This window comes from Hippocampus zosterae, chromosome 14, assembly GCF_025434085.1.
Source record: "Hippocampus zosterae strain Florida chromosome 14, ASM2543408v3, whole genome shotgun sequence".
Lineage (NCBI taxonomy): Eukaryota > Metazoa > Chordata > Actinopteri > Syngnathiformes > Syngnathidae > Hippocampus > Hippocampus zosterae.
In genome coordinates this window covers 1349034-1376825 of record NC_067464.1, presented here as the reverse complement: position 1 = coordinate 1376825, position 27792 = coordinate 1349034, and the positions used below count along the sequence as shown (strand labels likewise).

Below are 27792 nucleotides of genomic sequence, written 5' to 3'. Positions count from 1 at the left end.
GGAAAATGTCCACCCCTTGCAAGGCAATTCCGCATTACCTGTTGTATTCCTTAATAAGGGCAGAAACTCTGTCAGACTGGGCGGCCACGTCTCTGGAGAAGCGGCACAGATCGTTGAGCTGCGTCTTCAGACTATCGCACATGGGCTCGGCTTTGACAAGCTCCTCCAAGGTGTCCTGGGGAGCGACGAGGGTTGTATTTTTCTGTGGCTCTTATGTACAAAGTGTGGAACCGCCGGGTACTCCGCATCGGCAGTTCCACGCCTCCGTAAGTTGCATACCCACCTTTGCAATCTGCCAGCTTTTCACCGCGTCCTCCCCATCGGTTTTGCCCTCGGCCTGCCCCAGTCGCAGACGCCAGTCGTGAAGGTGACGCCCCAAGTCCTGCATGTCCCGCTCCAGCTGCCCCGACAGACTGCCGAACTCCTGCTCGGAGGTGGTCATCTGAGAGAGGGCCGTCTCCAGACTGGCTCGGGTCTGAAGCGCAGCGCGTTCCCACTGTTCCCAGCTCGACAGCAGGGCTCCCTCCTCGCGTTCGATGGCCTCGTAGCCCCCCGAGCCGGTGTGATCTCTTGCTGCTGCCCCGCATCTCTGCGCCCGGTTGAGCCTCTCTCGGCCTCGCTGCTTGGAGTCCAGCAACTCCTGTGAAACAAAAACAAAAACAGTTCCTGACGAGATCCGAGAACTATCTGTATTGCCGCTACATATGCACAGGTTCCCACGGAAACATGCATATGTTGGCTTTTGGGGGGTCGGAGGGGAAACTCGTGACTGACGCTCACCTGGACCTTGGCCAGCTTTCTCTTAATCGAGGCCGAGTCTCCCGACAGGTCAGACCAGCGCTGGAGTTCCTCCTTGGCTGAGACGAGCCAGTCGTTGAAGTCTCTGACGGCGTCCAGGTACTGCTCATGATCGGACACGACGCTTTGCATGCACTGGATTTTACCCTTTGGGGAAACAACACACGTGGATCTTATCGTTAAAATCCGAATCCCACATCGAGACTACTCGCCAAAAAAAAGTGAGGCATATTTTGGGTGAGGTGGCCACTGAGCCGCAGCTAAAATAGAGAGACTGTAAGAGTCACAGAAAGGAAAGGAAGTGGACGTCAATTGAAATTTTCATGTTTCTTCCTGGTTTCCATTGAATTTTGCATCCAGAATTCCGCTCCAAAACCGACTGCAACCGCAGACTTTTTTTGTCAGCGTATTTACGCGAGCTCGGGCGCGCTCGCCTTACCTTGACCACCGCCGAGATATCCGCAAATTGCGCGTTGAGCTCCGCCCGCGACTCCGGTCCAAAGTTCTGGTCGGCGGACTTTTCGTACAGCTCCACGGCCTTTTCCGTGAGACGTGACAAGGCTGCGGCGTGGGCGTCCACGTCCGCCTGGATAGCCCTGAGGTGCTCCAGGAGAGCGAGCTTCTCTTTGAGGCCGGGCTGCTGGGGGAGAGTCACGGCCAGCTCCTGCTCCACCGACTCCATCCACTGCTGCAGGTGGTTTTTGTTCTCCTGGAAGCTGCTCCACTGGGCCACCGTCCACTCCAGTCGACTGTGAGCAGGAGAATTCGGCGGTCACTAGCGAGCGCGGTTTCTCCCGAAATGGAGAATCTGGAAAACCTTTCCATTCATTTCAATGGGACGACTTGCGCAAGTATGGAAACGTAACAAAATAGCCGCTCGCAAGGAAATATTCCGATGTTGGAATGCAAGTAGCGCCGTTGCTATCAGCCATCCTTCTGACATTTGTGCCTTACCTGTGGCAGCTCATGGAAGTGATCAACATATTGGCCCAGGCGTCCTTCAGACTCTGAAGCTGCGAGCAAATGGCCTCCTGGCCTTCCATCCCGGTGTGCTTGAGGACTTTTTCGCCTTTTCCGACCGTCATGTTGAGCTTCACCTCGCCTTCACCCTTCATCAGCAGGATATCCTAGTCGAACAAACGAGGCCAGCATATGAATACTAACACATTTCGCAGTTAGCGAACTCGACGGACCTCTCCTCACTTAACTTGCTGTGAATAGTTGTGGTTTTTTTTTTTTAGGTGCTTTATTGTGGAAGTTAAAGATGCTACAAAATACGCTGTCGAGCGGAAGTAAGGAAAGTTTTCATTGCGTGTGCATTCACGCCTGGTGTTTTAGTCCCTACTTGTGCCTTCACTGCAAAAAATGTGCCGGAGATCAATATCAAACAGACAAACATCTATATATTGCATTGGAGACTCAGCTCTTCTCTTGGCTTCTCAGTACGACAGTAAAAGGGAATGTGAGATCTACACAGAGGATAAGGAATAGATACCAGTATATTTTGTCTCTAAGTGGGTTGTGTATGAGCCCAGCTTCTGATCAAATATGTGTTGATAGAATAAAATTAATAAAAAACATGTTTTTAAAAAAATCTGATAGTTTTAAAAAAGGGAATATGAGATCTTCACAGAGGATAAGGAATAGATGCCCGTATATTTTGTCTCTACGTGGGTTGTGTGTGAGCCGAGCTTCTGATCAAATATGTGTTGATAGAATAAAATTAATAAAAAAACATGTTTTAAAAAATCTGATAGTTTTAAAAAAGGAATATGAGATCTACACAGAGGATAAGGAATAGATGCCCGTATATTTTGTCTCTACGTGGGTTGTGTGTGAGCCTAGCTTCTGATCAAATATGTGTTGATAGAATAAAATTAATAAAAAAACATGTTTTAAAAAATCCGAAAGCTTGATGATAGTTTTGCATTTGTTTATCTTTAAATGAGCGAGAAAATTTGGCTTTTTTAAATTTACTTTTTAGGCGGGATGTTTGAATTTTATTTTGTTTGTCTTATGTTGTCATGTATTCAGGTACACCCAAATTTTTTTTTTTGTGAAGTGAGGTGAGTCGCCTGCGTACATTACAGCATGTTCGAGCTGGCGAGCCAAAGCAGAAATATCATCCGATCGACAATCTTGAAAAACCCCGTTCGCCATTTTTCTCATTGGTCCGACCTGTACGAGAAGAAGCCTTTTCTCCAGGGTCTCCTTGTTGCCGACGGTGCTGTTGAGCGAGGCCAGACGCTCCTGGACTCCGTGCAACCAGGTCCAGGTGGCCTGCAGCGTCTCCTCGAAGGCCCGCTGCTCCTGCAAAGTCAGCTGGCAGCTTCGCAGCCTCTCGCGGCCGCGTCGCAGCAAGGCCTGATGCTGCGACTGCAGCTGAGACGACACGCGCGTCTCGCTGCCGTCGCCTCGTCCGCCTTCGTTCAGGGCCTGCGCCTCTTGGCACAAGCGTTCAAAAGAATCTCTGAATGGAAAAAACAAAACAAAACAAAAAAAAGCAGTCCCAGGTTGACTTTCTCGACTCCATGTTGTCCATTTGCAGATTTCTGGGTTTCATGTGTCAGACACGTCACCATCAAGGAAATTGAAAAAAAAAAACAACAACAACAACAAGGATACAAAATAGCAAGTGGTACAGGTATTTGTTTTTAAATTGACTTCAATACAGCAACCAAGTCTATGAACTTGTTCATCCATCCATCCATCCATCTTCTACCGCTTATCCGGGGCCGGGTCGCGGGGGCAACAGCTTTAGCAGGGAAGCCCAGACTTCCCTCTCCCTAGCTACTTCTTCCAGCTCTCCCCGGGGGATCCCGAGGCGTTCCCAGGCAAGCTGGGTGACATAGTCTCTCCAGCGTGTCCTGGGTCTTCCTCGGGGTCTCCTCCCGGTGGGACATGCCCGGAACACCTCACCAGGGAGGCGTTCAGGAGGCATCCGAATCAGATGCCCAAGCCACCTCATCTGGCTCCTCTCGATGTGGAGGAGAAGCGGCTCGACTCGGAGCCCCTCCCGGATGACCGAGCTTCTCACCTTATCTCTAAGGGAGAGCCCGGACACCCTGCGGAGAAAACTCATTTCGGCCGCTTGTATCCGGGATCTCGTTCTTTCGGTCACGACCCATAGCTCGTGACCATAGATGAACTTGTTCCGTTGTCCAAAAAAAAAAAAAAACATGGGCAGACGGGCACCTTTCTTTGAGCACTTCCTGCTGATATTCCTCCACCTGTTCGAGCAAAGCCTTTTCCGGCCCGCGTTGTTTGGCTTCAAGCAGATCTGAAGTCATCCTCTTCTCCATGTGCTCCAACCACCACTTGAGCTTCTTCAGGCGACCCTCAAACCTGAAAAACAAATGCTTGATTTTTTAAAATTTTCTTTTTTATGGAAAATATTCTGGGTTTCCGCTACTGATAAATGTTGACATTGTCACAATGAACGCTCGAAGAATTGAATGGAAAACATAAAATACGCTTTGGGAATTTTCACTGACTTAAAAAACAAACAAACGTTGATACAATCGCTGGTGAAATTTTATTCAAAGATGAAGAGTTATATTTTTAGCGGCTTAAACATTACTTGTGGTGTTCCACAGGGGTCAATGTTGGGACCCAAATTGTTTATTTCACACATAAGGGATACCGCATCTATAAACGTTTCTTTTTTTTTTTTTTTATTGTTATTTTTTTGCAGACGACTAAACAATTGTCCTAGGAAGAATTTGCAGTAGCTTTTCATTCAAATGCATAAATTAAAACATTGGGTACACATCAATAAGACAGTTTTGCTTATGTTCAAAGCTAAATTCCTGATATTTGGAAATCGTCAAATGACGGCGTGGAAATCCAGGTGGAAATTGACAACGTGCAAGGCGAAAAGGTTTACGAAATTGGATTTTGGGGCGTCTCCATGTTGGGGCGCCACTGTATTGTTTTCCACAGGAAGGGCGGACTTCGTATCAAGTTGCGCTACTCTTACCCTTTCATGAGGGATGCGCTGTCCTCCAGGATCTGTTGGTTCTGTCTGCACTGCTCCACAAAGCTGTCCCAGTCCTGCTGGATGGAGGACAGGTGCTGCTGGACCTGGCCGGCGTTGGCTTTGGGGAGATGGAGCAGCAGCTTCTCTCCTTCCTCGCAGACCTGCGTCAGATGCACCGTGCCTTCATCCAGGCGCTCCGTGGCACCCTGAAAAAACAAAAAACAAAAACCAAGACACCAACATAGGATGTCTTTCCATCCGAAAGCTTTCTAACCAGCGTTCCCCACGCCGCATCGCTAGCAGGCACGTCGGAATTTAGACTAAACGGGCGTTTCACATACCTTCAGTTTCTGTAATTTACGTTCGACGATGTGAGTGTCTCCAGAACGGTCGCAGCATTCTTTGACAATCTCCCTCTGCTCCACAAGCCAGCGATGGAATTCCTGAACTAGATCTGCGGGTCAAATGAAAAAGATTTCATTGTAGGGATCACCTCGCAACTGCGGGTGAAGTACAGTGATCCCTCGCTATACCGCGCTTCATTTACCACGGCTTCTCTACATGACTTTTTTTCTGAATGCAGTATTTTTCCAAAATACTGCATTCAGAAAAAAAAATGCAGAATGACTTGGAGGTTTTGTACTTGGCTGGAGGTATGACTGGTTCCCGGCGTCAACCAATGACAGCACGAGTGGGTTTATCGCCGTGAGTTGATTGGCCGCTCGATTAATTAATTAATTAATGTTCCCGATTAATTAATTAATTAATCGGCTGCGCGGGGATCGCCGGCCAGGAGCTAGCTGGAGGCTGACGGCAGCTAGTAACACAAGTCTCTCTCAGAAGGCAATGCCGATTAATGTTATGGTACCCACATACACTTACACAAAAATTCCTAGTGGGGGAGCCGACGCGCCATCGCCATTCACTTTGCAATGACGTTTCTCACCATTGAACTGCTGTTGGAGACAGTTCTGCCGTGACGCCAAAGTCCTGGCCGAAACCTGGTTGACGGACTCGTACGTCTTGATGAGCTGGCTAAGCGCGGACCCCAAACCGGAAAGCTCCTCCGAGGGATATTTGCGACACAGGTTGTTCAGGCTTTCTCTGGTGGCGTCGATACTCCCCTGCTGGTTTTGCAGTTCTTTCTGCAGTTCCTGGCAACCCCCAAATAAAACGGACAAACGCCAAAACGGGACAGTGTCAAAAAAGGCACACGGCCCGCCAGAAGAGACACGACGGAGCCCCAACCTTGACTCGGCAGATGTCCTCGGGGTCGGAACCGGCGGGAGAGGACACCAGGGAGTCCTCCATGCTCTTAAGCCAAGCCGACATCTGCGCAATGTAATCTTCCAGCAGTTTCTTCTGGGCGCTGAAGTCCTGCAGGTTTGCCCGCGCCTGCCCGTGCAGCTTCTGAACGGAGTCCATCTTCTTCCTCAGGTCGTTTTCCAGCAACTGCAGCGGTTGGAAGAAAGGTTTTTGCCGCTCTCGCCCAAACAAAGTAGAACGTCATCTTCAAGAGCTGCGTGTTTGTTTGTTTTTTTTTCACCGTTCCTTTATTTAAAACCGATGAAGAGCACCGATGGGGAAGGTTTTTGACCTACTTGCAGTTTTGGAGGAGTTTCCTGACTTTGACTGCTCGTCTTCAGCTCCGCCATTTTGCTCTGCAGCTTTTCAAGTCTCAGCTCCTTCTCGGCCATTTGTTCCTGGGGATGCCAAACAGAATTGTGGTTCTCAGGGGTGGAGAATTGCATCTAATCTACAAAAAGTCCAGTCGATGGGCAAAAAAAAAGTGTCACAACCAGTTTCGAAACCAGTTACGACTTTTACTCGCTAAGTGCATGTGGACACTTTAATTGAAAAGTCCGACACAATTGCTAAAAAAAAAATCATCCTACCTGAAGCACCGAGAGTCTCGACGCCAACTTGTGACTGTCGTTGAGATTGTTCAGACTCTCGTTCAGTTCCGTGAGGCAGCTGTTGGCCCAGCTTTCCACGTCGTCCGCAATTTGCCGCACATCCTCCCACAGCAGCAAACTTTGCTTCAGGCGCTGGAGGTTATCGTCCACCTTCTCCGACACCTGCTTTCCAAGAAAAGAGCATTTGTTTGTTCTGCCTATCACTATACATCGCTGACATAGATAGGTGAACGAATATAGCGGTATGAGAATATACTTTTAGGGTCAACGACTGTATTTTTTTGGATTATACACCGGATTATAAGGTTCTGTCATGTTCTATTTATTAGTTCCAGCTGGAGCGGTGGGCGTTCCCCTCCACCGGCTCACCTGTCTGGCATCTTAATGAAATTCACGACTTAAGGATCGCCCAAACCCGTCGTCGGGAGTAATTCACCAACAAATACAGTTGGTGAAATTGGATCGTTTGCAATCAGCGATCGGCTTAGTTCCCGCGGCGCACCGACGACGGACTTCTTTTTACGTACGTCCAGCCATTGGTCCACCAGGGTCTCCGTCTCCTTTCGGACCGTTTGCAAGTCGCACTCTGGGACTTTCTTCAGTTCAATGGCCAACTGTTTTCCTTTGCTGGAAAACCGATCCAGTTGCTGTTGCTTGTCGGCCATCGCCGTCTTCACCGCTTCATGCTTGGGGGGTGGGGGGGGGGGGATGGAGGAACGTGAGTTGGCTATGACGTGATCTCTTAAAGTTGAGAGCGACTGGACTTTGGTTCTGACCTTGCTTAGGCATCGCTTGGTTTCCTCATGGTCCTTCAGAACAGAGCTGACATCATACAGAGGTTCCGCGCTCTCCAGAACGCCGCCGATGGCAGATTTGAGCGTTTGATATTCTCTCGTGAGCTCGGCAAGAACGTTGCACTGTTCCTGTCTGTCGAAAAAGAAAAACATTTGTTTTTTTTTGGTCATTCTGAATCAACCGAATGACCATTTTCTCTTTCTTGGCCACCAGGGGGCAATAAAACAAAACAACGGATTAAGGCGGATTTTCTCGTCATTGAAATGTCCTCTCAGCTCATCAGCGCGGCACTAATATTAAGCATTCCCTGCAGAGGATCAAGAATCTACGACTGTGAGTATATTGTCTGTAGACGTGTGTTTGCGTCCGATATTTGCTTCAGGGAATGTCTCACCACCGGGCCAAGCACATTTGAAGAATCTTGATTCCATTTGAAATTCAATTCGAGGGCAATTTTGCAATGCGAAAACCGCATCAACGTTTTGTCGTTTCCGCTATCGTGAGCGCATGACGTACCCGTGAGTGTCTTAATTCAGACACGGCAACACATTCCCGCAAGTACCTCTCCGTAATGAGCCTCTTGGTGTCCTCCCACGTGGTCTGCAGCAGGCCGACCTCCTTCAGCGCCTGGCCGCCGAGCTCTTGGTCTCGCTGGGCCAGCTGGTCCGCCTTGTCCCTCAGCCATTGCTCCTCGTGCTGGTGGGACTGCAGCTCGTCCTCCAGCTGATTGAAGAAGCGCAACCTGACACAAACGGGAATTGCAGCGGAGCTCAAAGTCAGGGATGTCCTTACTTTTGCCATTTGGGAGAGTTCAAATCGTTACCTTTGCTGGAGAGCCAGAAGGCCGGGCTCTTTCAAGCTCTGGTGGTCGGCTTTTTCTTCAATGTCCTCCACGGATTTGAGCAGCTGCTCTTTCCGCTGTCGAAAGGAAGTCCACAGAGCCCCCAAGGCCTCGGCTTCGCTCTGCTTGGTCCCCAGCAGGTTCCTCACCGCATCCAGCTCGGCGCCGAGCGAATCGGCAAGCGCGCGGCAAGACTTTCCGGAGCCTTCCTCGCCGCCCATGTGCAGGTGGCTTTTGCAGAGGCCGCTGTCCAGGTCGACGGCCAGCGTTTCCAGCCGACACACGTCCGTCGCCGCGGCGGACACCTCCCTCTGCAGCTCCTCCACTCGGCCGCGGTCCCAGCTCCCGCCGCTCTCCACGGTTTGGCGCAGGCCTTGCAAAACCGCCGCGGCCGCGCTGCGCATCTGCCGGAAATTCTCGAGCTTTTCCAGGCACTCCAGCTGTAGTTGGACAATGTGCCGAGCCTCGAGGTAGGGCTGGACGCAGCCGTCCACTCGGCTACGGAGGAGCTGCGCATCGGCGGGATCGCAGGATTGACAGAGACTCTCCGCCTGATTATCTAACTTCTGTTTTGCAGTAGCTTGCTTGCGTAAGGCCGCCTGGGTCTCCTGCCAAGGAAAGTTTTGGGGGAAAAAAATCTGTACCTCATTCATCTTTGGTTTCCAATCAAATAACAAAAAATAAGACAGATGCTGATTATTTTGGTATGTGGGTATGGTATGGTATGGGTGCTGGAGCCTATCCCAGCTGTCTCCGGGCAGTAGGCGGGGGACACCCTGAATCGGTTGCCAGCCAATCGCAGGGCACACAGAGACGAACAACCATTCGCACTCACACTCACACCTAGGGACAATTTAGAGTGTTCAATCACGCATATTTTTTGGAATGTGGGAGGAAACCGGAGCACCCGGAGAAAACCCACGCAGGCCCGGGGAGAACATGCAAACTCCACACAGGGAGGCCGGAGCTGGAATCGAACCCGGTACCTCTGCACTGTGAAAGCCCACGTGCTAACCACTGGACTACCGGGTGAAAAAACATTTTTGCTTTTTCAATATTTCAACTTCTCACATCAAAAATAGGGAAAAAAAATGTTTTTCCAAATTGCTATTTCAGGCTCGCATCAAAAATGGATCACAGGGCTGAATTTGATTGAATGTGTTTGGGTAAAAAAAAAACAACAACAACAAAAATCATGACAGCCCTGCCCCCATTAGCGACTAATTAAATCCGTCCCCAAAAGGTTTCGAATTGACGTGTCGAGTGTGACTTACGTTTACTCTGGCGTTGGCCGCCGGCAGGTCACCAATGCAGATTTGGGAAGCTGTGCGTAGACTCGAAAGCATGGACTCACTCCACTGGGAGAATTTCTGAAGGTCGCGATCAAACTGTTCCATGAGGGCCAGATGCTTCTGGAGCTCCTCGATTCTGGAGGACACAAAAAAAGCAAGTCGTCGCGATAATTATTAGCAGTTCGGTTAATGGATGGATGGAAGATTCCTTGTGATTTGTAAGTAAGTCGCCATTAACTCTTGTGTCTGGCCCCCTGAAGAGGCTGTAGCGCTACGACGTAGCGCGTTAGCATTAAGCTAGCAACCCGTAAGGCTAAGCAATTTTTAAATAATATTATTTAAAATAATAATAATAATAATAATAATAATAATAATAATAATAATATATTCATTCATTCATTCATTCATCTTCCGAGCCGCTTGATCCTCACTAGGGTCGCGGGGGGTGCTGGAGCCTATCCCAGCTGTCTTCGGGCAGTAGGCGGGGCTCCACCCTGAATCGGTTGCCAGCCAATCGCAGGGCACACAGAAACAAACAACCATTCGCACTCACACTCACACCTAGGGACAATTTAGAGTGTCCAATCAGCCTGCCACGCATGTTTTTGGATTGTGGGAGGAAACCGGAGCACCCGGAGAAAACCCACGCAGGCCCAGGGAGAACATGCAAACTCCACACAGGGAGGCCGGAATCGAACCCGGTACCTCTGCACTGTGAAGCCCACGTGCTAACCACTGGACTACCGGGCCGCCCCGAAACAGCTTTTGAATATATTTTTAAATAATTTTAAAAATAATGCATCATTTTAGTTTTTTTTTTAATGAAGAATGTCGAAAAACCTTTGAGGAAGAGCTTCATTTTGTGCACGCAGTCTCGTCTGCAAGACATCAAGCTCTTCCCTCAGTTGGCTCGCCCTTTCATCCGGCGCGTTGTGACAAAGCGACGTCCCGAGAGAAAGCAGCTCGGCGTGAGAGGTCCCCAGCGCCCGGACCTCCGACTGCAAGGCCTGAAAATGATTTGAGATGACAAAATAAGACAAGTCATTTGTTTCTTTGTTTCAGGTTAGGCGTTAAAACGCGAGGAACGCACCTGCATGTCCCGCAGCTCGCCGCAGAGTTTGGCTTTGTCGGCCGACAGGCAGTGACACTCAGATTTGAGCGCGCACTCGCTTCTCTCCAGACAGGAAATGAAGTTGCAACGTTGTTTCTCAAACCTGCAGCCCATCAATACACAAAGTGGGAAAGTTTCAGCTATTTTTTTTTTCCCCAAGAAAAAAACAAAAAACATATCCAGGTGCCTCTGCATGAAACGCGTACGATTCTTTTTCACCTTTGCCAAGTCGTTAGAAGTGTCTCCAGAGTGCTCTGCTTGATCTTGGCTTCCCGAGTGCTTTGTTCCAAGCCGGTGCTGAACGCCTTCACAGTCGCCTCCGCTTCCTCCCTGCGGCTGAGTCGCCGGGCGCCGGCTGACAGTGAGAGCGACGATCCCTTCAGCCTCTCCAGTTGCTGAGAGACGTCCTGGGAGGCAGACGCACGAGATGAGACCGGCGGTTGGGACCGTGTTGAGAGCTTTGGTCCATCTCGAGTAGGGATGGGCAACTTGGGCAAGGGACGGGACTCATTTTTGAAAATAAAATTGTAATAAAAGCGTTTACCACTAGATGGCGGAAAATGCTCAAGAAAACGAACAGAGTTAGTGGTCCTGGCAAGAAATTAGCATTGAATCACTTCGAGAAAAGGTGCTTTGGGGGTAAAATAAGAAGCAGATTATATGATCGCCGGATTTAAAAACAAAGCCATTGGCCTAGTTTGCATCGGCCATGAAAATTTGGTGAAAACACGAACAAAATGAGATCACGGGAATTGTTATTTTTTTGATGGCTTCTATTAAAATTGAGGAAGTGTGCAATCCTCTGTGCCCCGCCCCACCCCAAAAAGATTTTCGTTTCAGTTGCCCATCCCTGATACGCGGACTGGTAACTTTTAATTGTCTGCCAACGGGTAAAGGATCAAGCACCAAGTGGTTTTGAAGGGCCCTGTAGGTATCTGATGAGGAGCCGCACGTCTTGATTGGCTCGTCCAGCTTTGACTGTAGCTCACAGAGTGATGCTTGCGCCTAGAAAAAAACAAAACAAAACAGAACCAAAACCCCTCAAATCTTCCATGGACCTAACATGAAGGAAGCCAAAGTGTGGAGAGAAGACCCCAGAGAGATTCCGAGGCAGATATGCGAACCGCAGGTCTGCCACGATCCTTCCCGTCAAAACAAAACACAGCGCGGAATAATTTCTTTCACGGCACCTCCTGGAAGCTCTGCGAGAACTTCCGCTGCTGCGAGAAGCTTTCCCGCAGCTGCCCGTCGAGCTGCTGCACGCTCTCCCTCAGCTCGTCCCAGTAGCGTCCGATTTGGGTCAAGCGGGCCTTGATGCGGGCCGCCTCGCCCGACGAAACGAACCGTGCCAGATCCTGGGAGTCGGCTTCCAGTCCGGAGAGAACCCCAGCACGCTCCTGGAGCTCCGTCTCCACAATCTGGAAACATGGTAGTTTCGGGCTGTTTGTTGGGCTCTCCTTGCCAAAGTTTAAGATGGAACTTTTACATCGTGCAATTTGAAACAACCTTATAGCCTCAGCTAGCATAACGCTAACACAAAATGCGAAACGCCAAAGGCGCGTGCTGAAAAGTTAGCATCCATGTGACGGTGAAGCAACACATGAAGACAAGCAATCAGAAACTCAAAAGACAGACGAGATGAATATACTGACAGGCATATATTCTTTATCCTCAACGGACAAGCGAGCAAAATTTGTCAGCGGGTACCTTCACTGTCTCGATCTGTTGCTCGAGTGCCAAAGTGGAACCCTTCAAGGCGTCCAGTTGCTTTTCCTTGTCAGATATCCACGAGGAAAACGCTTCAAACTCGGCTGCGAAGCCATCCCACTTGATCTTCATCTGCTCGGCAGTTTTCACGCTACGGCGCAAGACGTAGACATTATACAAGAGCTTTGAATTTAAAAAAAAAAATGTCTGTCTTGAAAGAAGCGTACTCCTTTTTGAGGCCGGCCTCCACTTGGTCCACTTGATCGCTGAGGGAGCGAGCTTGCTGAAGGAGCAGCGACTTGTTCTTGGGTCCCAGCTGGATTTCCGTGGCTCTCTTCAGCAAAATGTTCATATGCGAGGCCTCGGCTTCACATTGCTTCAGGAGCACCTGTTGCACACAAACGGGAAATGATCCTTTTTTTTTTTGCCCCCCCCCCCCCCCCCGAGCGTCCTTTGGACCGGGAGCTATTCGTACTCTTGGGGGTCAGTGTTGAACTTATAATACTTGCGTTTTATTCATTTCGGCATGTGAAAGATATTTTATTTTGAAAAATGAGCAGGATTCTGCAGTTAAGTTGGACTGACTCTGGCCTGGTCCAGTTCCACCGCCAGGCTCTCCGGACTGCTGAAGTTCAGCTCTCGCTCGGTGGCGCATCGGGCCTTGCTCACAAACTGGCGCACCGCCTCCTGCTGGCTGTCAAACTCTTGCCAGGCCGCCAGCGTGACCTGAGGATCACACAAAGGTCACCGCCAACAGCGACAACGGATCCTGAGCGGTGGCTGACCTCCAGGCTTTGCTCTTGCGAGTCCACGCTTTGCTCCATTTTGCCCAACGTGTTCTCCAGGCTGTGCAGGTCCTGCTGCAAAGTGTCTCCCAGGCCTTCCTCGGCCTGCAGCTGCTGCCCCCGACTGATCAGCTGTTGGACGTCCTTCCTCTTCAGCTTCAGCCGTTTCACAACTTGCTACGGAGGAGACAATGTAGACTCCGTTAGGACTTCCGTCATGGGGGGGCGGAGGATTATTATTATTTTTTTAATAGCAGAGCACCTGGTGCACCAGCAAGAGTTGCTGCGCTTCCCTCGCAGTGGGACAATCCAGGATTCGGGAGACGTCAGACTGAGCTTCTTTCTGCGCTCGGAGAAGATGGTCCAAAGTGGTCTGCACTTCCTCCCGAAATTGAACGCAGTCACCCACAGCCAGGACCATCTTCTCTGCCTAAAACACCCCCCCCCCCCCCCCCGTGGAGCGCTTGAGCTGCGATTCCAAAAGAGCTGAAAACTTTTAGCAAGCGGCTCTTGTAACTGAAACTTCCAGTATTTGTCGAGAATGATGACGCTTCCAACGCTTAAATCTCAGGTACTACTGCATGGTGTCAAACGCAAGACCCGGGGGCCAAATCTGGCCCGCCGGATCGGTTTGCGTGGCGCCGCGAGAGCAAATCAAGCGTGTCAACTTTTCCGAACCAACACCGGGTCAACCAAATCTGCAATCGGTGAAGTGATTGGTGCGTAAAACTTGACCTTTTGACCTTATGGTCCACCTGACCTTACAATTTTTTTTTCATGCAATGTAAGATCAAAAACACTTTCAGTGATCCGCGGATGTCTTTTTTTTTATTGTTTAGCAGCAATGAATCGTTGAATAGTCAGAGCAAATCCGAAGGACAGCTAGTCCCGAGCATGTTCCAAACGACAAACGATAAGACGCAGGGCGGTTACTGACCTCGACGAGAGACAAGAGAAGACCTTTGAAATCAGCCGAGAGCTTGCCGAGGGCGCTTCCTTGCCTCTGGGCGTCGCCGTCGGCACAGATCTCCATCAGGACGGCCATCCGGGCTTTCAGCCGGCAGAGGTTGCCTTCCTGCAGCTCGGCGTCGTTCCTCAGCTCCTGCCGCGGCGCGCGGCGAGACAAACGTAGCGCGAGGGTAACGACGCTAAACGGCTAGCTTGCGAGGGCGGCGCGGCGCGGCGCGGCGCGGCGCGGCGCGGCGCAAACGTACCGTGATGGTGGCCTTGACCTGAGCGTATTTCCTGGGATCGCCCGCCCGGTTCCTCAGGAGTCGCAGTTGGCTCTCTTTCGAGATCAACCAGCAGGAAAGCTCGGCGTATCTGTTTCAAGACGCAAACATGACAATTAGAGGACTCGAAATTCATCGATTCGTCGTTTTTCCAGGTCTTATTCTGACTGATCGGCTTTTGTTTTTCACCAAAAATGACACATTTGAAAAAAAAATGCTTCTTTTACTTTGGAAAGCAACGATTGACATTTTTTTTACTTTCATGCTACGGACCGACCCAGAACTCTTTTAGTAGCTGCTAGCATTAATCGCTAGCAAATAAATAACAATCGTCATTTCACAAACATCAATTGAAATAAAAATAAAAGTGAGTGAAAAACAAATCTTTCAAACATCGGTTCAGAATTTTTTTCTGTTCAGAAAAAAATTGTAGGCGATTCTAACCTTTCGTCGTAGTCCTTCCACTTGTCCGGATGCAGCATTAGCTTCTGATGGGTGTTTTCGATCTCCTCGCTGAGCTCAGCGTAGTCCTTCCTGGACTTGTCAAGAGTTTGGTGGGCAGAGTCGCCCTCGGGGAGCTTCTGACACAGTTCCTCCATCAGTTGCAGCCTCTTCTCACAAAGGGACCGAGGACCCTTTCCTCTGAAGAAGGCCTGACGGGCGGCGCGGGCGGAGAGGACAAAATGGCCGCCGTTGTGAGCTGGCTCGCCCGAGGAGGCGATAAGTCTTTCGCGGGGGGGTCGCTCACCCGGTGCTCCTTGACGAGCTTCTCGCTGCCCGTGCCGGCCAGGTGGCGGTTCTCCCGGCGCACCTCGGCCTGACACTCCTGCAGCAGCGTCTCCAGCTTGCTCGCTTCCGCCTCCACTTTGAGGCGGAGGAGGTGGAAGGGGGCGTCGGTTTGGACGTCCTGCCAACAAAAAAAAAACCCAGCGTGGCAAACGGTCGGCGGGCAGGTGAGGAATATCGCCCCTGCCGGCGCCTTTCCGTTTGATTGGCGGAAGTCACCTTCCAGTGTTTGTGCAGCGCCCGCACGGTTTCCTGCAGCGACTGTTGCTCCGGGTCGGGCAAAATGTCGGTGAGCTCGTCGCAAGCCTTGAGGAACGTGTTCAGGACGCGCTGGTCCAGCTGGCCGAAGAACTCCTGACAAAAGTCACAAATTTCACTCGCGGCCTTCAAATTCCTTTCCTTCCTGAAATAAAGGCCTCCCTGAAATGAAGAGGGTGGGGGCACAGCGCTCACCGTGTGCTTCTTGAGCAGCTCCTCCGGGCGGCCCCTTTCCGTCAGACAGCTTTCCGCCATCTTGAGGACTTTCTCCAGCTCCAGTCGAGACTCGTCAAACCTCTTCATGAGGCTGCGGTTGGCCTCGGCGTGCTTCCTCCACTCGGTGGCTTCCTGAAACATGGCCTGCGCACACCCGCGCGCACGCCGCTTCGTCATCCATTCAAAGCCGCAAATCCACTTTTCTGAGACAATGAGGCACTTTAGCTGGACGATCGTCTGTGATGCAGTCCCCGAATTTGATTTGGAGATGGTCATCCATCCTTCCATCCATTTTCTGAACCGCTTGATCCTCACTAGGGTCGCGGGGGGTGCTGGAGCCTATCCCAGCCGTCTTCGGGCAGTAGGCGGGGGAAACCCTGGATCGGTTGCCAGCCAATCGCAGGGCACACAGAGACGAACAACCATCCACGCACACAATCACACCTAGGGACAATTTAGAGCGTCCAATAAGCCTGCCATGCATGTTTTTGGAATGTGGGAGGAAACCGGAGCACCCAGAGAAAACCCACGCAGGTTCGGGGAGAACATGCAAACTCCACACAGGGAGGCCGGAGCTGGAATCGAACCCGGTACCTCTGCACTGTGAAAGCCGACGTGCTAACCACTGGACTACCGGGCCGCCCTGTTTTGAAAATGTTTTTTAAAATAATATTTAGGCTGACTTTCTACCACACCATACTTGCCGTGGCGATTTTTAAAATCATGCAAACATTAAAAAATAAATAAAAAATACAAATCCAATACGATCGCTAAGCACTGGCCCACCGGGCCGCCAATCCAAAACTAAAACGACACAAAAATAACTCAAATGGAAATTGCAGCTGAAATATCAAGACGAGTCTTATTCACCTTCCAATTGTCATTCTGACCTCACGAGACCACCAAGACGACGCACTAATTGATGAATCCTTCGCCGGCGGGTGAAGATGTTTACCTGCGAGGCGGCCTGGAGGTCTGCGACTCTTTTCTGCAGGAGGCTCATGTCCATGCGCTGCAGCGTTTTACTGACGTCCGTCAGCTTCAGGATGCTCTGGTGGTTCCGCTCAATCACCATCAGACACTTCTTGCAGCTTTGCGTGGCGGCCGCCAGCTCCTGCGACAAACGAGGCGTCAGCCCCCCCCCCCACTACCACCCCCTTGCCACAGACCGACCAAGCGGCTCTCGGGGGGGAAATCACCTGGCACTTGTGTTTGAAGTCCACGGGCCCCTCGGCGTCGCTGCTGCTCGTGACGTGGCCGGCCTTCTCCAGAGCTTGGTAGAAGCCGGCGATGTTCTTCTCCATCTCTTCCAGCGGAGCTAAGAGGGACTGCGACTCCTTCAGCAGCGGCAGACATCGCTCTCTCACCTGATGGCGTGACAGGTAAGCCGAGTCAGAAATCCATTGTCAAAAGCCAAATTTGTCGCGTATGAGCTTTAAAAATTCGGCCTGGGAATATTCGTCGCCGGGTGTGGGGGTGGGGGGGGGGTACAATTGTCGAAGGGGTTCTTGGGGGCCGTGACGAGAAAATATATCAGAGCAACAGTATAGCGCAACGTGGTTAAGAATCCACAAATCCGTATCGCAATCCGTATCGAAAAACCCGGGCTACTTCCTGGGTGGTCGCTAAGCAACCACCACCAAATATGGGCGCGCTTCTTTCCTGTCCACAGTCCACTTCTTTCCACAGTGAGCAACACAGAAAACAAATGCATGGTGAAAAAGGCCTTTCAAGGAGGGGGCGAGGAAAGCTCGGAATGAGAATGCAGTCTAGAAATCGCTTTTTTAGTCTTTAGAAGGCATTTTGGGGGGGGACTTCAGCCGAGTCCCAAAGTGCCGCGGGCGCACCTTGCCAAGCTGCTCCTTGATGGACGTCATCACGGCCGTCATCTGAGCCACTTCGTCCTGCGCCGTGTCTTTGCTCAGCAGCTGAGCCGTGCGACCCGCCGCTTTACATGCCGCCTCCATGGCAGGCACTTTGTGCTTGATTTCCTGCAAGGGGGGGGGGGGGGGGGGGGGGAGTTGAGGCGAATCTCCAGAGACATTTTCAAACCAACAGTTTGGCGTTTCTGAACGGAGCATCCTCATAAAATAGACTCGGTGCGCTCCCTCTACCTCGACATCCTGAGCAAACGTGCGGACGTTGAGGAAAGACACTTGCACGGCCGCGTTCAGCTTCTCGTCGGTGGCGTCCATGAACATTTTCAAAGTGTTGATGCCGTCTTGATAGTCGTGCCGCAACTTGTCCACCTCGTCCGCCCTCGCATACTGACAAAAAAAAAACAACGACAACAACAACAAAACAACCGCGGTCACTCTTATTTTGAAGCAGAGTCAAAGTCCCAAGAAGGAAACTCAAGTTAATGCATTTGTGGAATGATAATTCCGGTTAATCCAGCCGTTTTCAGCCATCTCAGGTGGCTGACAAGAAAAAAAAAAATGACTTCATTTACGTATTTGACTTTGACGAAGAGCTCCCTCCATCGGCCGTTCAGGAGGAGGAGCTGCTGCTTGAGGTCTCGCGACACGCTGTCGTCGCAGGTCTCGATGAGGAAGTTGCCGGCGTCGTTCATGTCCATGTGTTGCTGGACCCAGTGGGACAGGTTGCGGAAAAAATCCTGAATCGAGAAACGGCGGCCGGTTTGGAGGAGCTTCCGTCAGACAACAGTTTTTGTCACTATATTGTGGCATCTCGGTGCCGAGGAACTATGTTGAGGAGACTTGAGGAGTTCCCTTTTCACAAATGTAGTACTTTGCTGTCTCCGCAACGGATATCAAAGGAACACTTTACGTGGGCTCGACGGTGGCTGATTCCCAAATTTGCATGACTAAAATTCTGAAATCAATTAATTGGCTGATTCAGTCAAAAAACAAAAACAAAAACAAAAAAAAACCAATGATTTATTGTAACTTCTTTTTGCTCCCTTAAAACAGATATGAATCATGGGCAGAACATTTGACTGTTTTACATGAGTTTGTTGTAACGATACAACACAGAGAAAAATCTGCAAAAATTAGCCTGCAAAATTTTTTGCGGGGGGTGGGGACTGCGGGATGTCTGCATGTTATTATCTTTGTCTTGTAAATTTCCCCATTGTGGGACAAATAAAGGATATCTTATCTTATCTTATCTTATCTTATGTTGTAAGGTGCGATTTATTTTTCAAGGCAGAAATTGTCCCTCGACCAAAAAAAAAAAAAGTTTGCCAAATTTTTCACAATGCATTTTCTTCTCCACATTTTTTGCGTTGGACAACTTACGCGCTTGGCGGCCTCGGACTGGTTGAGCATGTGCTCGGCGTCCTCCAGCCAGGCCTGCAGAGCCGCCACCGTGCCGTCGTACTTCTCCCAGTTGGAGATGACCTCCTCCAGCATGCTGCGAACGCTGCGCACCTCCAGCGCCAGGTTCTTCCACTGAGCCGCCGCCTCGCCGAGGAATTTGCTCACGCCCTCCGCTTCGTCAACTGCGGGCGTTCAAGTTTGGTGAGGCGTGCAAAATGTCATTTGCCATCCATCCAAATTCGTTCCCTGCACTGCGTCTCCTCATTCGGGGACGGCAGTCGGTCGGCGCCGGACAGGTCGAAGGTCAGTGGCAAGGCGCAGAGGCAAACAAGCGTTCGGATTCACGCGAGGTGTCAAGAAGCCACCGTGACGCGGTTAGCATGCGTGATGTGGTTAGCATAAGCACAAGGCTAGCAAACTAAAGGCTAAGCTAAGTTCATTCATTCATTCATTCATCTTCCAAGCCGCTTGATCCTCAGTAGGGTCGCGGGGGGTGCTGGAGCCTATCCCAGCTGTCTCCGGGCAGTAGGCGGGGGACACCCTGAATCGGTTGCCAGCCAATCGCAGGGCACACAGAGACGAACAACCATTCGCACTCACACCTCGGGACAATTTAGAGTGTTCAATCAGCCTGCCACGCATGTTTTTGGAATGTGGGAGGGAACCGGAGCACCCGGAGAAAACCCACGCAGGCCCGGGGAGAACATGCAAACTTCACACAGGGAGGCCGGAGCCGGAATCGAACCCGGTACCTCTGCACTGTGAAGCCCACGTGCTAACCACTGGACTACCGGGCCGCGCTAAGCTAAGTGTCGGTTTTAAATACCGTTTAATTTTCTTTTGTTTTATGTTTAGTTTGACAGCAAACTTGGAGTGGCATTAAACAGCGTGAAATCTCTTTCTTGATCAATTGTTTACATTTCCAAGCGATAGCATAATAATAACAACACGACTGCTTTCTGTGTGGTCGAAGAGACTTACCTGAGCCGTCAGACTTGACGTAGACGTCCGCCGCTTGCTTGAGTGCCGAAAAGAGGATGTCGTACTGCTCGAAGAACCCGTGGCCCTCAATGAACGTCTAGGAAAAATAAAAAGTCCAAATCAAAGCCATTTGCTTCCGTAACGACAACCATCGCGCCAACTCACGAGGTAACTCTGCAACAGGAGCTCCACCGAGTCCCGCCTGCCGTACTTAACGATCCAGGATTTGAGTTTGGACTCCGCCAGCAGCAGAAAGGCCATCAAGCGATACTTCATCTCCCAGAATTCCAGTTTGATCAAGTGGCCGTGCCATGACGTGGACACAAAATTGAACCTGCGGATTGGAAACGTGCTCCATTTTTTGCCCCTCGCGGGAGTCGGACAAGGTGGCGGCCGACTCACCGCTCGGCCATATCTTGGAGCTGTTCCGGCGGGACCGGCACGCCGTTGACCGATCTGTCTCGATGGATCTGCTGGAAGGGTTGCCTGTGCGATTCCAGGTTTTTTAACACCTCCTGCACACAGCGAGGGCTCAAAGTTGGCTCGTGCTCAATATCGCGATTGCTCGCGCAAACCGATAAGGCGCAGAAACCATCACGTCTCCAAAATGAGAAAAATGATTCACGTGCAACTCATTTTGCGCATTGTGGAATACTTTAATAGACACGATTGTGGGAAGGAGTCAGGCCCAACCAAAATTGTTTTTTTTTTTGTAGGCCAACGCTGATCCCGATTATGATTTTTTTTTTTTTTGTAGGCCAACGCTGATCCCGATTATGATTTTTTTTTTTATTGTAGGCCAACGCTGATCCCGATTATGATTTTTGTTTTTTGTTTTTTTTGGTAGGCCAACGCTGATCCCGATTATGATTTTTGGTATTTTTTTTGTAGGCCAACGCTGATCCCGATTATGATTTTTGTTTTTTTTTTTGTAGGCCAACGCTGATCCCGATTAAGATTTTTGTTTTTTTTGTAGGCCAACGCTGATCCCGATTATGATTTTTGTTTTTTTTTTGGTAGGCCAACGCTGATCCCGATTAAGATTTTTGTTTTTTTTTGTAGGCCAACGCTGATCCCGATTATGATTTTTGTTTTTTTTTTTGTAGGCCAACGCTGATCCCGATTAAGATTTTTGTTTTTTTTTGTAGGCCAACGCTGATCCCGATTATGATTTTTGTTTTTTTTTTTGTAGGCCAACGCTGATCCCGATTATGATTATTATTATTATTTTTTGTAGGCCAACGCTGATCCCGATTATGATTTTTGGGTTTTTTTTGTAGGCCAACGCTGATCCCGATTATTATTTTTGTTTTTTTTGTTTTGTAGGCCAACGCTGATCCCGATTATGATTTTTGTTTTTTTTTGTAGGCCAACGCTGATCCCGATTATGATTTTTGTTTTTTTTTTTGTAGGCCAACGCTGATCCCGATTAAGATTTTTGTTTTTTTTTGTAGGCCAACGCTGATCCCGATTATGATTTTTGTTTTTTTTTTGGTAGGCCAACGCTGATCCTGATTAAGATTTTTGTTTTTTTTTGTAGGCCAACGCTGATCCCGATTATGATTTTTGTTTTTTTTTTGTAGGCCAACGCTGATCCCGATTAAGATTTTTGTTTTTTTTTGTAGGCCAACGCTGATCCCGATTATGATTTTTGTTTTTTTTTTTGTAGGCCAACGCTGATCCCGATTATGATTATTATTATTATTTTTTGTAGGCCAACGCTGATCCCGATTATGATTTTTGGGTTTTTTTTGTAGGCCAACGCTGATCCCGATTATTATTTTTGTTTTTTTTGTTTTGTAGGCCAACGCTGATCCCGATTATGATTTTTGTTTTTTTTTGTAGGCCAACGCTGATCCCGATTATGATTTTTGTTTTTTTTTTGTAGGCCAACGCTGATCCCGATTATGATTTTTGTTTTTTTTTTGTAGGCCAACGCTGAACCCGATTATGATTTTTGTTTTTTTTTGTAGGCCAACGCAGATCCCGATTATGATTTTTGTTTTTTTTTGTAGGCCAACACTGATCCCGATTATGATTTTTGTTTTTTTTTTTGTAGGCCAACGCTGATCCCGATTATGATTTTTGTTTTTTTTTTTGTAGGCCAACGCTGATCCCGATTATGATTTTTGTTTTTTTTTGTAGGCCAACGCTGATCCCGATTATGATTTTTGTTTTTTTTTTGTAGGCCAACGCTGATCCCGATGATGACTGGATAAAAATCGAATAATCGATCAAGGTATGAATTACAGCGAGAACATTTGACAATTTTACAGAACTTTGTCATGAGGTCTTTAACTGATGTCACAGAGACATAAAGAATCTTATTTTCTTGCAGTTTTTCTTGAGATATTATCTTAAGTCTTTTGTTGTAGAAAAAAAAACAAAAATGATCGCGATGTATTATCCTAGCAGCAGTGAAATTTGGGAACTTCCAGATCAGCGGCCACCACCCTTTTTGAAAGTGAATGACTGATTAATGCAAGGACAAAAATCCTTTGAATTCATTGCGAGGCACAAAAAAATAAATAAAATTGCTTTTTTTGTCGTCTTGCAGAGCTGGAAAAGGCTTAAATCACATTCGCCACAATGGATATTAGAATCGGAGGTGTCCGCCATTTTGTCAAGCGCCACACGCCACCAGCGGCTCGCGAGCCCTTTCCAGTGAAAAGCAAATCCGGCCCGCGTAGTCCGCTCCTCTCACCGCGACCGGCAAAAGTCATGGCAAGCTGACCTTGTGCTGCTCCAGTTTCCTGCGGAGAGCGTCGGCCGTCTCCTCGTGAGCGTGCTGGGTGGGAACGTCCTCCCTCAGGGCCATCTCGGCTCGGTGCAGCCAGGCTCCGATGGCGCCCAGAGGACCCGGCAAGGACTTGTCCAGGTGGATGTGCCAGTCCAGCAGCTGCGGTTGACACCCGTTCAAAAAAAAAAAAAAACAAAGTAGACGGGATTTCAGCATCCAAGTTCTGTCACACGAAGATGTTCCAACGCACCCTGATGGCAACGCGATCCCACGCCTGCTTGACCAGCGCCTGGTCCGCAGACAGCTTGCCGTCCTTGTGGAGCGGCTGCAGCAGCGGATCCGTCTGCTTCTTCTTCATCTCATACTGCACGCGGAAGTTTTTGAAGGCCTGCGCAAAAGACGTTGCCGTCGGGGACCGGCGGCGGAGTTTTCCCGAGCGCCCGCCCGCCGCCGACTGCGGGTACCTGATACTTGTCTGTGAGATTGCCCTCGGCCGCCTGGGCCCTCAGCACGTCTCTCTCCAGCTGGTCCAGGAACACCTTCAGCTCCCTCAGCATCTTGCGCTCCTCCCGCTGTCAAGTTTTAGATGGTTCATTACATTATTTTTTTTAATGCTTTCTTTTTGTATCATTTATCTTAGTTGAAATATTAGTTTTGGATTTTAAAAATTCGGCCCCCACAAACAAACAAAAAAAGGTCAACAGCGATTCTCAATAATGGTTCTTCGGAAACAAATAGTGTACATTTAAAAGGGACGCCCGAAAAGCTCATGTATGATATTAATTATTTTTTTAAAAATCGAAAATGAAGGATATTTTTACGAGAATTTGTTTTAGTTTACTGCGTCGTTGAAAAAGACGAATCGGTCGCACTATTCCGCTGCACATTTCACAAAAAACAGGCTGTGTTGCAGGCTTTAATAATAATAATAATAATAATAATAATAATAATAATAATAATAATAATAAAATGTAATTTTGAAAGCGCTTTTCATTGTACTCAGACATTTTACTAGCAAAAAAAGTAAATAAATAAATCACAAAAAAAGATCTTTTTTTACTTTGTCATTATGAGTGTTGTGCGAATAATACGAAGGAAAAAAAAATTAAAAGAAATTCAATGATTTGGAAAAAAGACTGCCGTAAATGCTCGCCGGCTTCACTTCAAAACAATATTCCAGAAACGTCGCCAAAGGGAGGACGAGTCAGTAAACGGCACACGTTTGAGGCCCGAAGACTGAAACGGTCGTGAATGCCAGTGAGGAAGCAAAACATACCTCAAGCATTTGCTCGATGTCTTGAGGGCCAAACTATCAGGGGGGAGGCGGCAAAGCAGACAAAAGAGACGCATCAGCGGGGGGGGGGGGGGGGGGGGGGCAGCGGACGGAGCAGGCATAGGCGGAGACGACGGTCGGCATGCGGCATGCGTCTCTCTGCGCGACCCCGTCGCTCACCTGATGCGCGGGAGCTGACGGCGCAAAAGTCGGGACGGGGCCCGGGCGGAGCTTGAAATGGGCACACAAGCGGATGGCGGAAATCAAAAGGATGAGCGCGCTCATGACGGGGAAACAAATCGGCCGCGGCGTTCGTGCGGTGAGAACAAAGCGCGTGCACGAGAGTAGCGCTCGGCAGTGCTCGGCGGACATGACTTGGAACAAGCGATCACACACACACACACACACAAATCAGAAGGCAACCGATGGGAAACATTTCACCCCCCCCGCCAAAAAAAAATATATATTTCCTTATTGTGTTTAAAATGAGGAAATCCAGTTTGTATAAAAAAATAAAATAAACCGCAAGTAAATGCAAAGAAATAAATCAAGTGTCATCACTGTCTGTACTTTTGTACTTGTGCCCCTAGGGGGCGTGGCCTACAGGGGCTGGAATCAGCGTGAGCGTCTGGATGTGCGCTGTGGTCTACAACAGCTTCTTGTATTTGGCTAACCTGCTCAAGAAAAGAATGTGCATCGGCGACTCATCACTGAACTTGTATCAACGAACGCTGGAAACAAATATTCAGTCTTGACATGAACCAACGACGCGCACTTTTGAGTCCTTGAAAAAAATTACAAACCGTACCTCACCCGCAATGTCAGATGAACGCCGCTTGGCTAACGATCAAAGCTGAGCAGTGGTAAATTATTTTCAGGATGACAAGTGTTTTGTTTTCGCAAATGGCAGAGAAAAGTAGTCTTTTTTTTTTTTGTGTGTTTATTTTTTGGAGGGGAGGTGTTTACTGACACCGGTGTTTATGCAAGGCAAAAAGTTTTTGTCGAATGATGCTAACACATAAACAAAATTTAAATTGCCACAAAAACGGCAGGTCTCAGATAGACACGAGGGGCCCCCTTTAATTCCGTACAAGGCGCGTTTGTTTTTTGGGGTTTTTTTTTAATGCGAACGATCACGAAATGAAAATGGCCGCGTCAGCCCACGAGTGCGAGCAGGTACCTCATCGTGCTGTCCGTCGGTTTCCGAGTGCCGAGGGTCGGGGTGGAGCTTGAGGAACTGCGCCATGTAGGTCATGATGGACTTCTCGTCCGGCTTGTCGACGTCCACGTCTGCAGAGGGACACAAACAATCAACAAACAACTGAGGTCAAAATCCGGTCCTGAAGAGGTATGCTAAAAATTAAATCATTCCACGTGGTAGGAAAATTGAACAAAAAAACCCACAAAAAAAACAACAACACGCTCCTACCAACCTTCAGGATCCAGCAGACGAGGGACGCCCAGCTGGTTTTCCGCTAGCGCGAAAGCCTCTTCGAGATTCTCCTTGTTGCCTCTGCGGCGCACCGCCTGCATGTCTACCAGGTCGGGCCGGAAGGCGTGCACCACCGATAGGAAGGCGACTCCGTCTCGCCAGCTCGCACCAAAATCCTTCACCTCGATCCCGTGATGCCTGGCGAAAAGGTCGACGCGTATTCATTCGGGGCCGTTTCGAGACATTTTCTTTATGATGTCTTACACACACACACACACACACTTCCGGGTGGCAAAAGCTCTGGCGATCTTTGAATGCACTGTAAGAAAAATCAACCCCTACATTGACCAAGACGGAGCGATTGGGCTTGAAAATGAAAACGGCTCAGAAGTTCGATCCACCATTTGACATTTCAACAGAAAAGCTTCCAAATTAGACGCGGTGGCTCGGAGACCGCGGCTCCTGAACTGACTTTTCTGTTGCTAGCATGTCGCGGAGTTGACGTCGGCTAGCAGGCTAGCCGCTATATGTTTTGCTAAATGACTCAGACAACCCAACCGAGTATTTGTGAGAAAATCCTTTCATTCATTCATCTTCCGAGCCGCTCGATCCTCACTAGGGTCGCGGGGGGGTGCTGGAGCCTATCCCAGCTGTCTTCGGGCAGTAGGCGGGGGGACACCCTGAATCGGTTGCCAGCCAATCGCAGGGCACACAGAGACCAACAACCATCCGCGCTCACACTCACACCTAGGGACAATTTAGAGCGTCCAATCAGCCTGCCACGCATATTTTTGGAATGTGGGAGGAAACCGGAGCACCCGGAGAAAACCCACGCAAGCCCGGGGAGAACATGCAAACTCCACACAGGGAGGCCGGAGCTGGAATCGAACCCGGTACCTCTGCACTGTGAAGCCCACGTGCTAACCACTGGACTACCGGGCCGCCCTTTGTGAGAAAATGTCTTCCGCAAACCCGATTTGATTCTCAGGCGGTCCGTCCCTTGGCGTGTGTGGCGACTCCACATCGAGTTAATCTAGCAAGATTTTTCTCTGTCCGGCGACTTACGACCACTTTCATGACATGATAAAAAGACTTGGCGGTGCGAGCTAAGTTCAAGTGGGCAGCACTCGCTTACTTTCTGGCCTTCAGAAAGGTTCTGGAGTTGAACATACTTGGCGGCGGTGTTCTGCACCCATCGGAGCAGCGCCTTCTTGGCGTTGCCCTGAAACTTGACCACTTTTCTCTTCATGGGAGGACTTCCTGTTTCGGAGCTCTCCACCGAGGAGTTGCTTGCCGACAAGGCTTGGAGGGCTGGAAGGTTGCTGGTCAACTCCTCAATCTGGTGAAGGAAACGATGAAGGTGAAGGAAAAACTCGGAGCAATGTCATCCGGTGGCACATTTTTTTTTGTTTTTTAAATTCCGAAAATCGCCGTCATATTCTGAAGACCTGGAAATAGAGGATGACGGTCCATATCAACCCGAGGACGATGGACGGGCGTCCGTCTGCGATATCCGTCGCGTGAATGTTCACCAATTTGATCTGAAACAAAAGTCGGGGGAGCGCGTTGGGCGTAGCATTCACTGCTAACGGAGAAAAAAAATTAATAAAAAGCCTCTTGAGTTTAATGCGGTTCCAAAGTTGTAACTTGGCACGGCGGGAACAATCGGCGCAAGCTAGCAGGCCACAGTACGCAAGCTAATGCTGTTCGGACATGCTAACTCACGTAGCATCGCTACAAATCGTCTGTGGTTGTAAGCTTTGGACACAAAGTACATCACCACCAAGACTTTAGGCCTGACGTGCGCTCTACACGTTGAGTTGGCGCGATTGTTGCCCCGAGCGGTGCTAGCTTGCGCGGACGCTTACAAATTCTTCCTTTCCAAGAGAGAAAAGCAGATGTAAGCACAGCTAGCGTGAATAGTTGGGCCTCTGGAATTCCTGACCGCCCACATCAAATGTGAAATTAATCCACCGGATTAATTTTGCGTCAGATACGCATTTCCGGAAATTTAAATAGCAAATCAAAAATGGACATGGCGCGGCGTGCAGACGCTGACGAATGGCGGTAACAGCACCGCCGCTTAGGTGGCACGAGAAGTGGTCGACCGGTGGAAAGGAGCCGCCGAGCGCTTACCTTCCTGCCCTCGAGGAATTTGAGCGCCGTGCCGATGTTGGAAACCCAGTGGATCCTCTTGAGTTGCCGGCCTTGCTCGGAGGGCTGGGGAAGTTCACATCGTACGTCATCAAGCGGCGCTTTTCTCAAACTTTTTTTACATCGTGTAGCATTCAATTTCAATTAATCAATCGTGCCTCCGTCGCATCTCAACGGGATGACTGTGACGAATTTTTATTTTGGAATCGGACAAT

At 49.4% G+C, this 27792-nt stretch overlaps 1 protein-coding gene across 10 annotated transcripts in view; it reads right to left on the bottom strand.

Moving 5' to 3' along the window:
• syne1b (spectrin repeat containing, nuclear envelope 1b) overlaps positions 1-27792 on the bottom strand; it is a 79387-nt gene that overhangs the window by 43567 nt on the left and 8028 nt on the right. For 5 of the 10 annotated variants that reach the window (XM_052086882.1, XM_052086881.1, XM_052086886.1 and 2 more), the window contains 53 exons: positions 27560-27643; positions 26872-26964; positions 26596-26762; positions 25425-25621; positions 25172-25281; positions 24172-24222; positions 23995-24027; positions 23183-23290; positions 22969-23106; positions 22713-22877; positions 20381-20493; positions 20144-20312; positions 19979-20075; positions 18977-19179; positions 18169-18333; positions 17831-17983; positions 17564-17707; positions 16916-17083; positions 16672-16830; positions 15696-15860; positions 15462-15596; positions 15205-15363; positions 14901-15109; positions 14439-14547; positions 14162-14326; positions 13487-13654; positions 13225-13401; positions 13025-13165; positions 12667-12827; positions 12440-12590; positions 11923-12150; positions 11639-11737; positions 10952-11139; positions 10712-10835; positions 10462-10628; positions 9604-9757; positions 8312-8937; positions 8051-8230; positions 7470-7620; positions 7221-7379; positions 6673-6855; positions 6379-6480; positions 6026-6229; positions 5724-5931; positions 5119-5231; positions 4778-4983; positions 3994-4143; positions 2977-3268; positions 1753-1925; positions 1238-1547; positions 781-945; positions 284-640; positions 39-175 (listed from right to left, as the gene is read on the bottom strand). In XM_052086882.1, coding sequence (XP_051942842.1) covers positions 39-175; positions 284-640; positions 781-945; positions 1238-1547; positions 1753-1925; positions 2977-3268; positions 3994-4143; positions 4778-4983; positions 5119-5231; positions 5724-5931; positions 6026-6229; positions 6379-6480; positions 6673-6855; positions 7221-7379; positions 7470-7620; positions 8051-8230; positions 8312-8937; positions 9604-9757; positions 10462-10628; positions 10712-10835; positions 10952-11139; positions 11639-11737; positions 11923-12150; positions 12440-12590; positions 12667-12827; positions 13025-13165; positions 13225-13401; positions 13487-13654; positions 14162-14326; positions 14439-14547; positions 14901-15109; positions 15205-15363; positions 15462-15596; positions 15696-15860; positions 16672-16830; positions 16916-17083; positions 17564-17707; positions 17831-17983; positions 18169-18333; positions 18977-19179; positions 19979-20075; positions 20144-20312; positions 20381-20493; positions 22713-22877; positions 22969-23106; positions 23183-23290; positions 23995-24027; positions 24172-24222; positions 25172-25281; positions 25425-25621; positions 26596-26762; positions 26872-26964; positions 27560-27643 — 8933 coding nt within the window. The remainder of the gene's footprint in view (positions 1-38; positions 176-283; positions 641-780; positions 946-1237; positions 1548-1752; positions 1926-2976; positions 3269-3993; positions 4144-4777; positions 4984-5118; positions 5232-5723; positions 5932-6025; positions 6230-6378; positions 6481-6672; positions 6856-7220; positions 7380-7469; positions 7621-8050; positions 8231-8311; positions 8938-9603; positions 9758-10461; positions 10629-10711; positions 10836-10951; positions 11140-11638; positions 11738-11922; positions 12151-12439; positions 12591-12666; positions 12828-13024; positions 13166-13224; positions 13402-13486; positions 13655-14161; positions 14327-14438; positions 14548-14900; positions 15110-15204; positions 15364-15461; positions 15597-15695; positions 15861-16671; positions 16831-16915; positions 17084-17563; positions 17708-17830; positions 17984-18168; positions 18334-18976; positions 19180-19978; positions 20076-20143; positions 20313-20380; positions 20494-22712; positions 22878-22968; positions 23107-23182; positions 23291-23994; positions 24028-24171; positions 24223-25171; positions 25282-25424; positions 25622-26595; positions 26763-26871; positions 26965-27559; positions 27644-27792) is intronic. The other 5 variants (XM_052086884.1, XM_052086883.1, XM_052086890.1 and 2 more) reach the window with 3 other exon arrangements.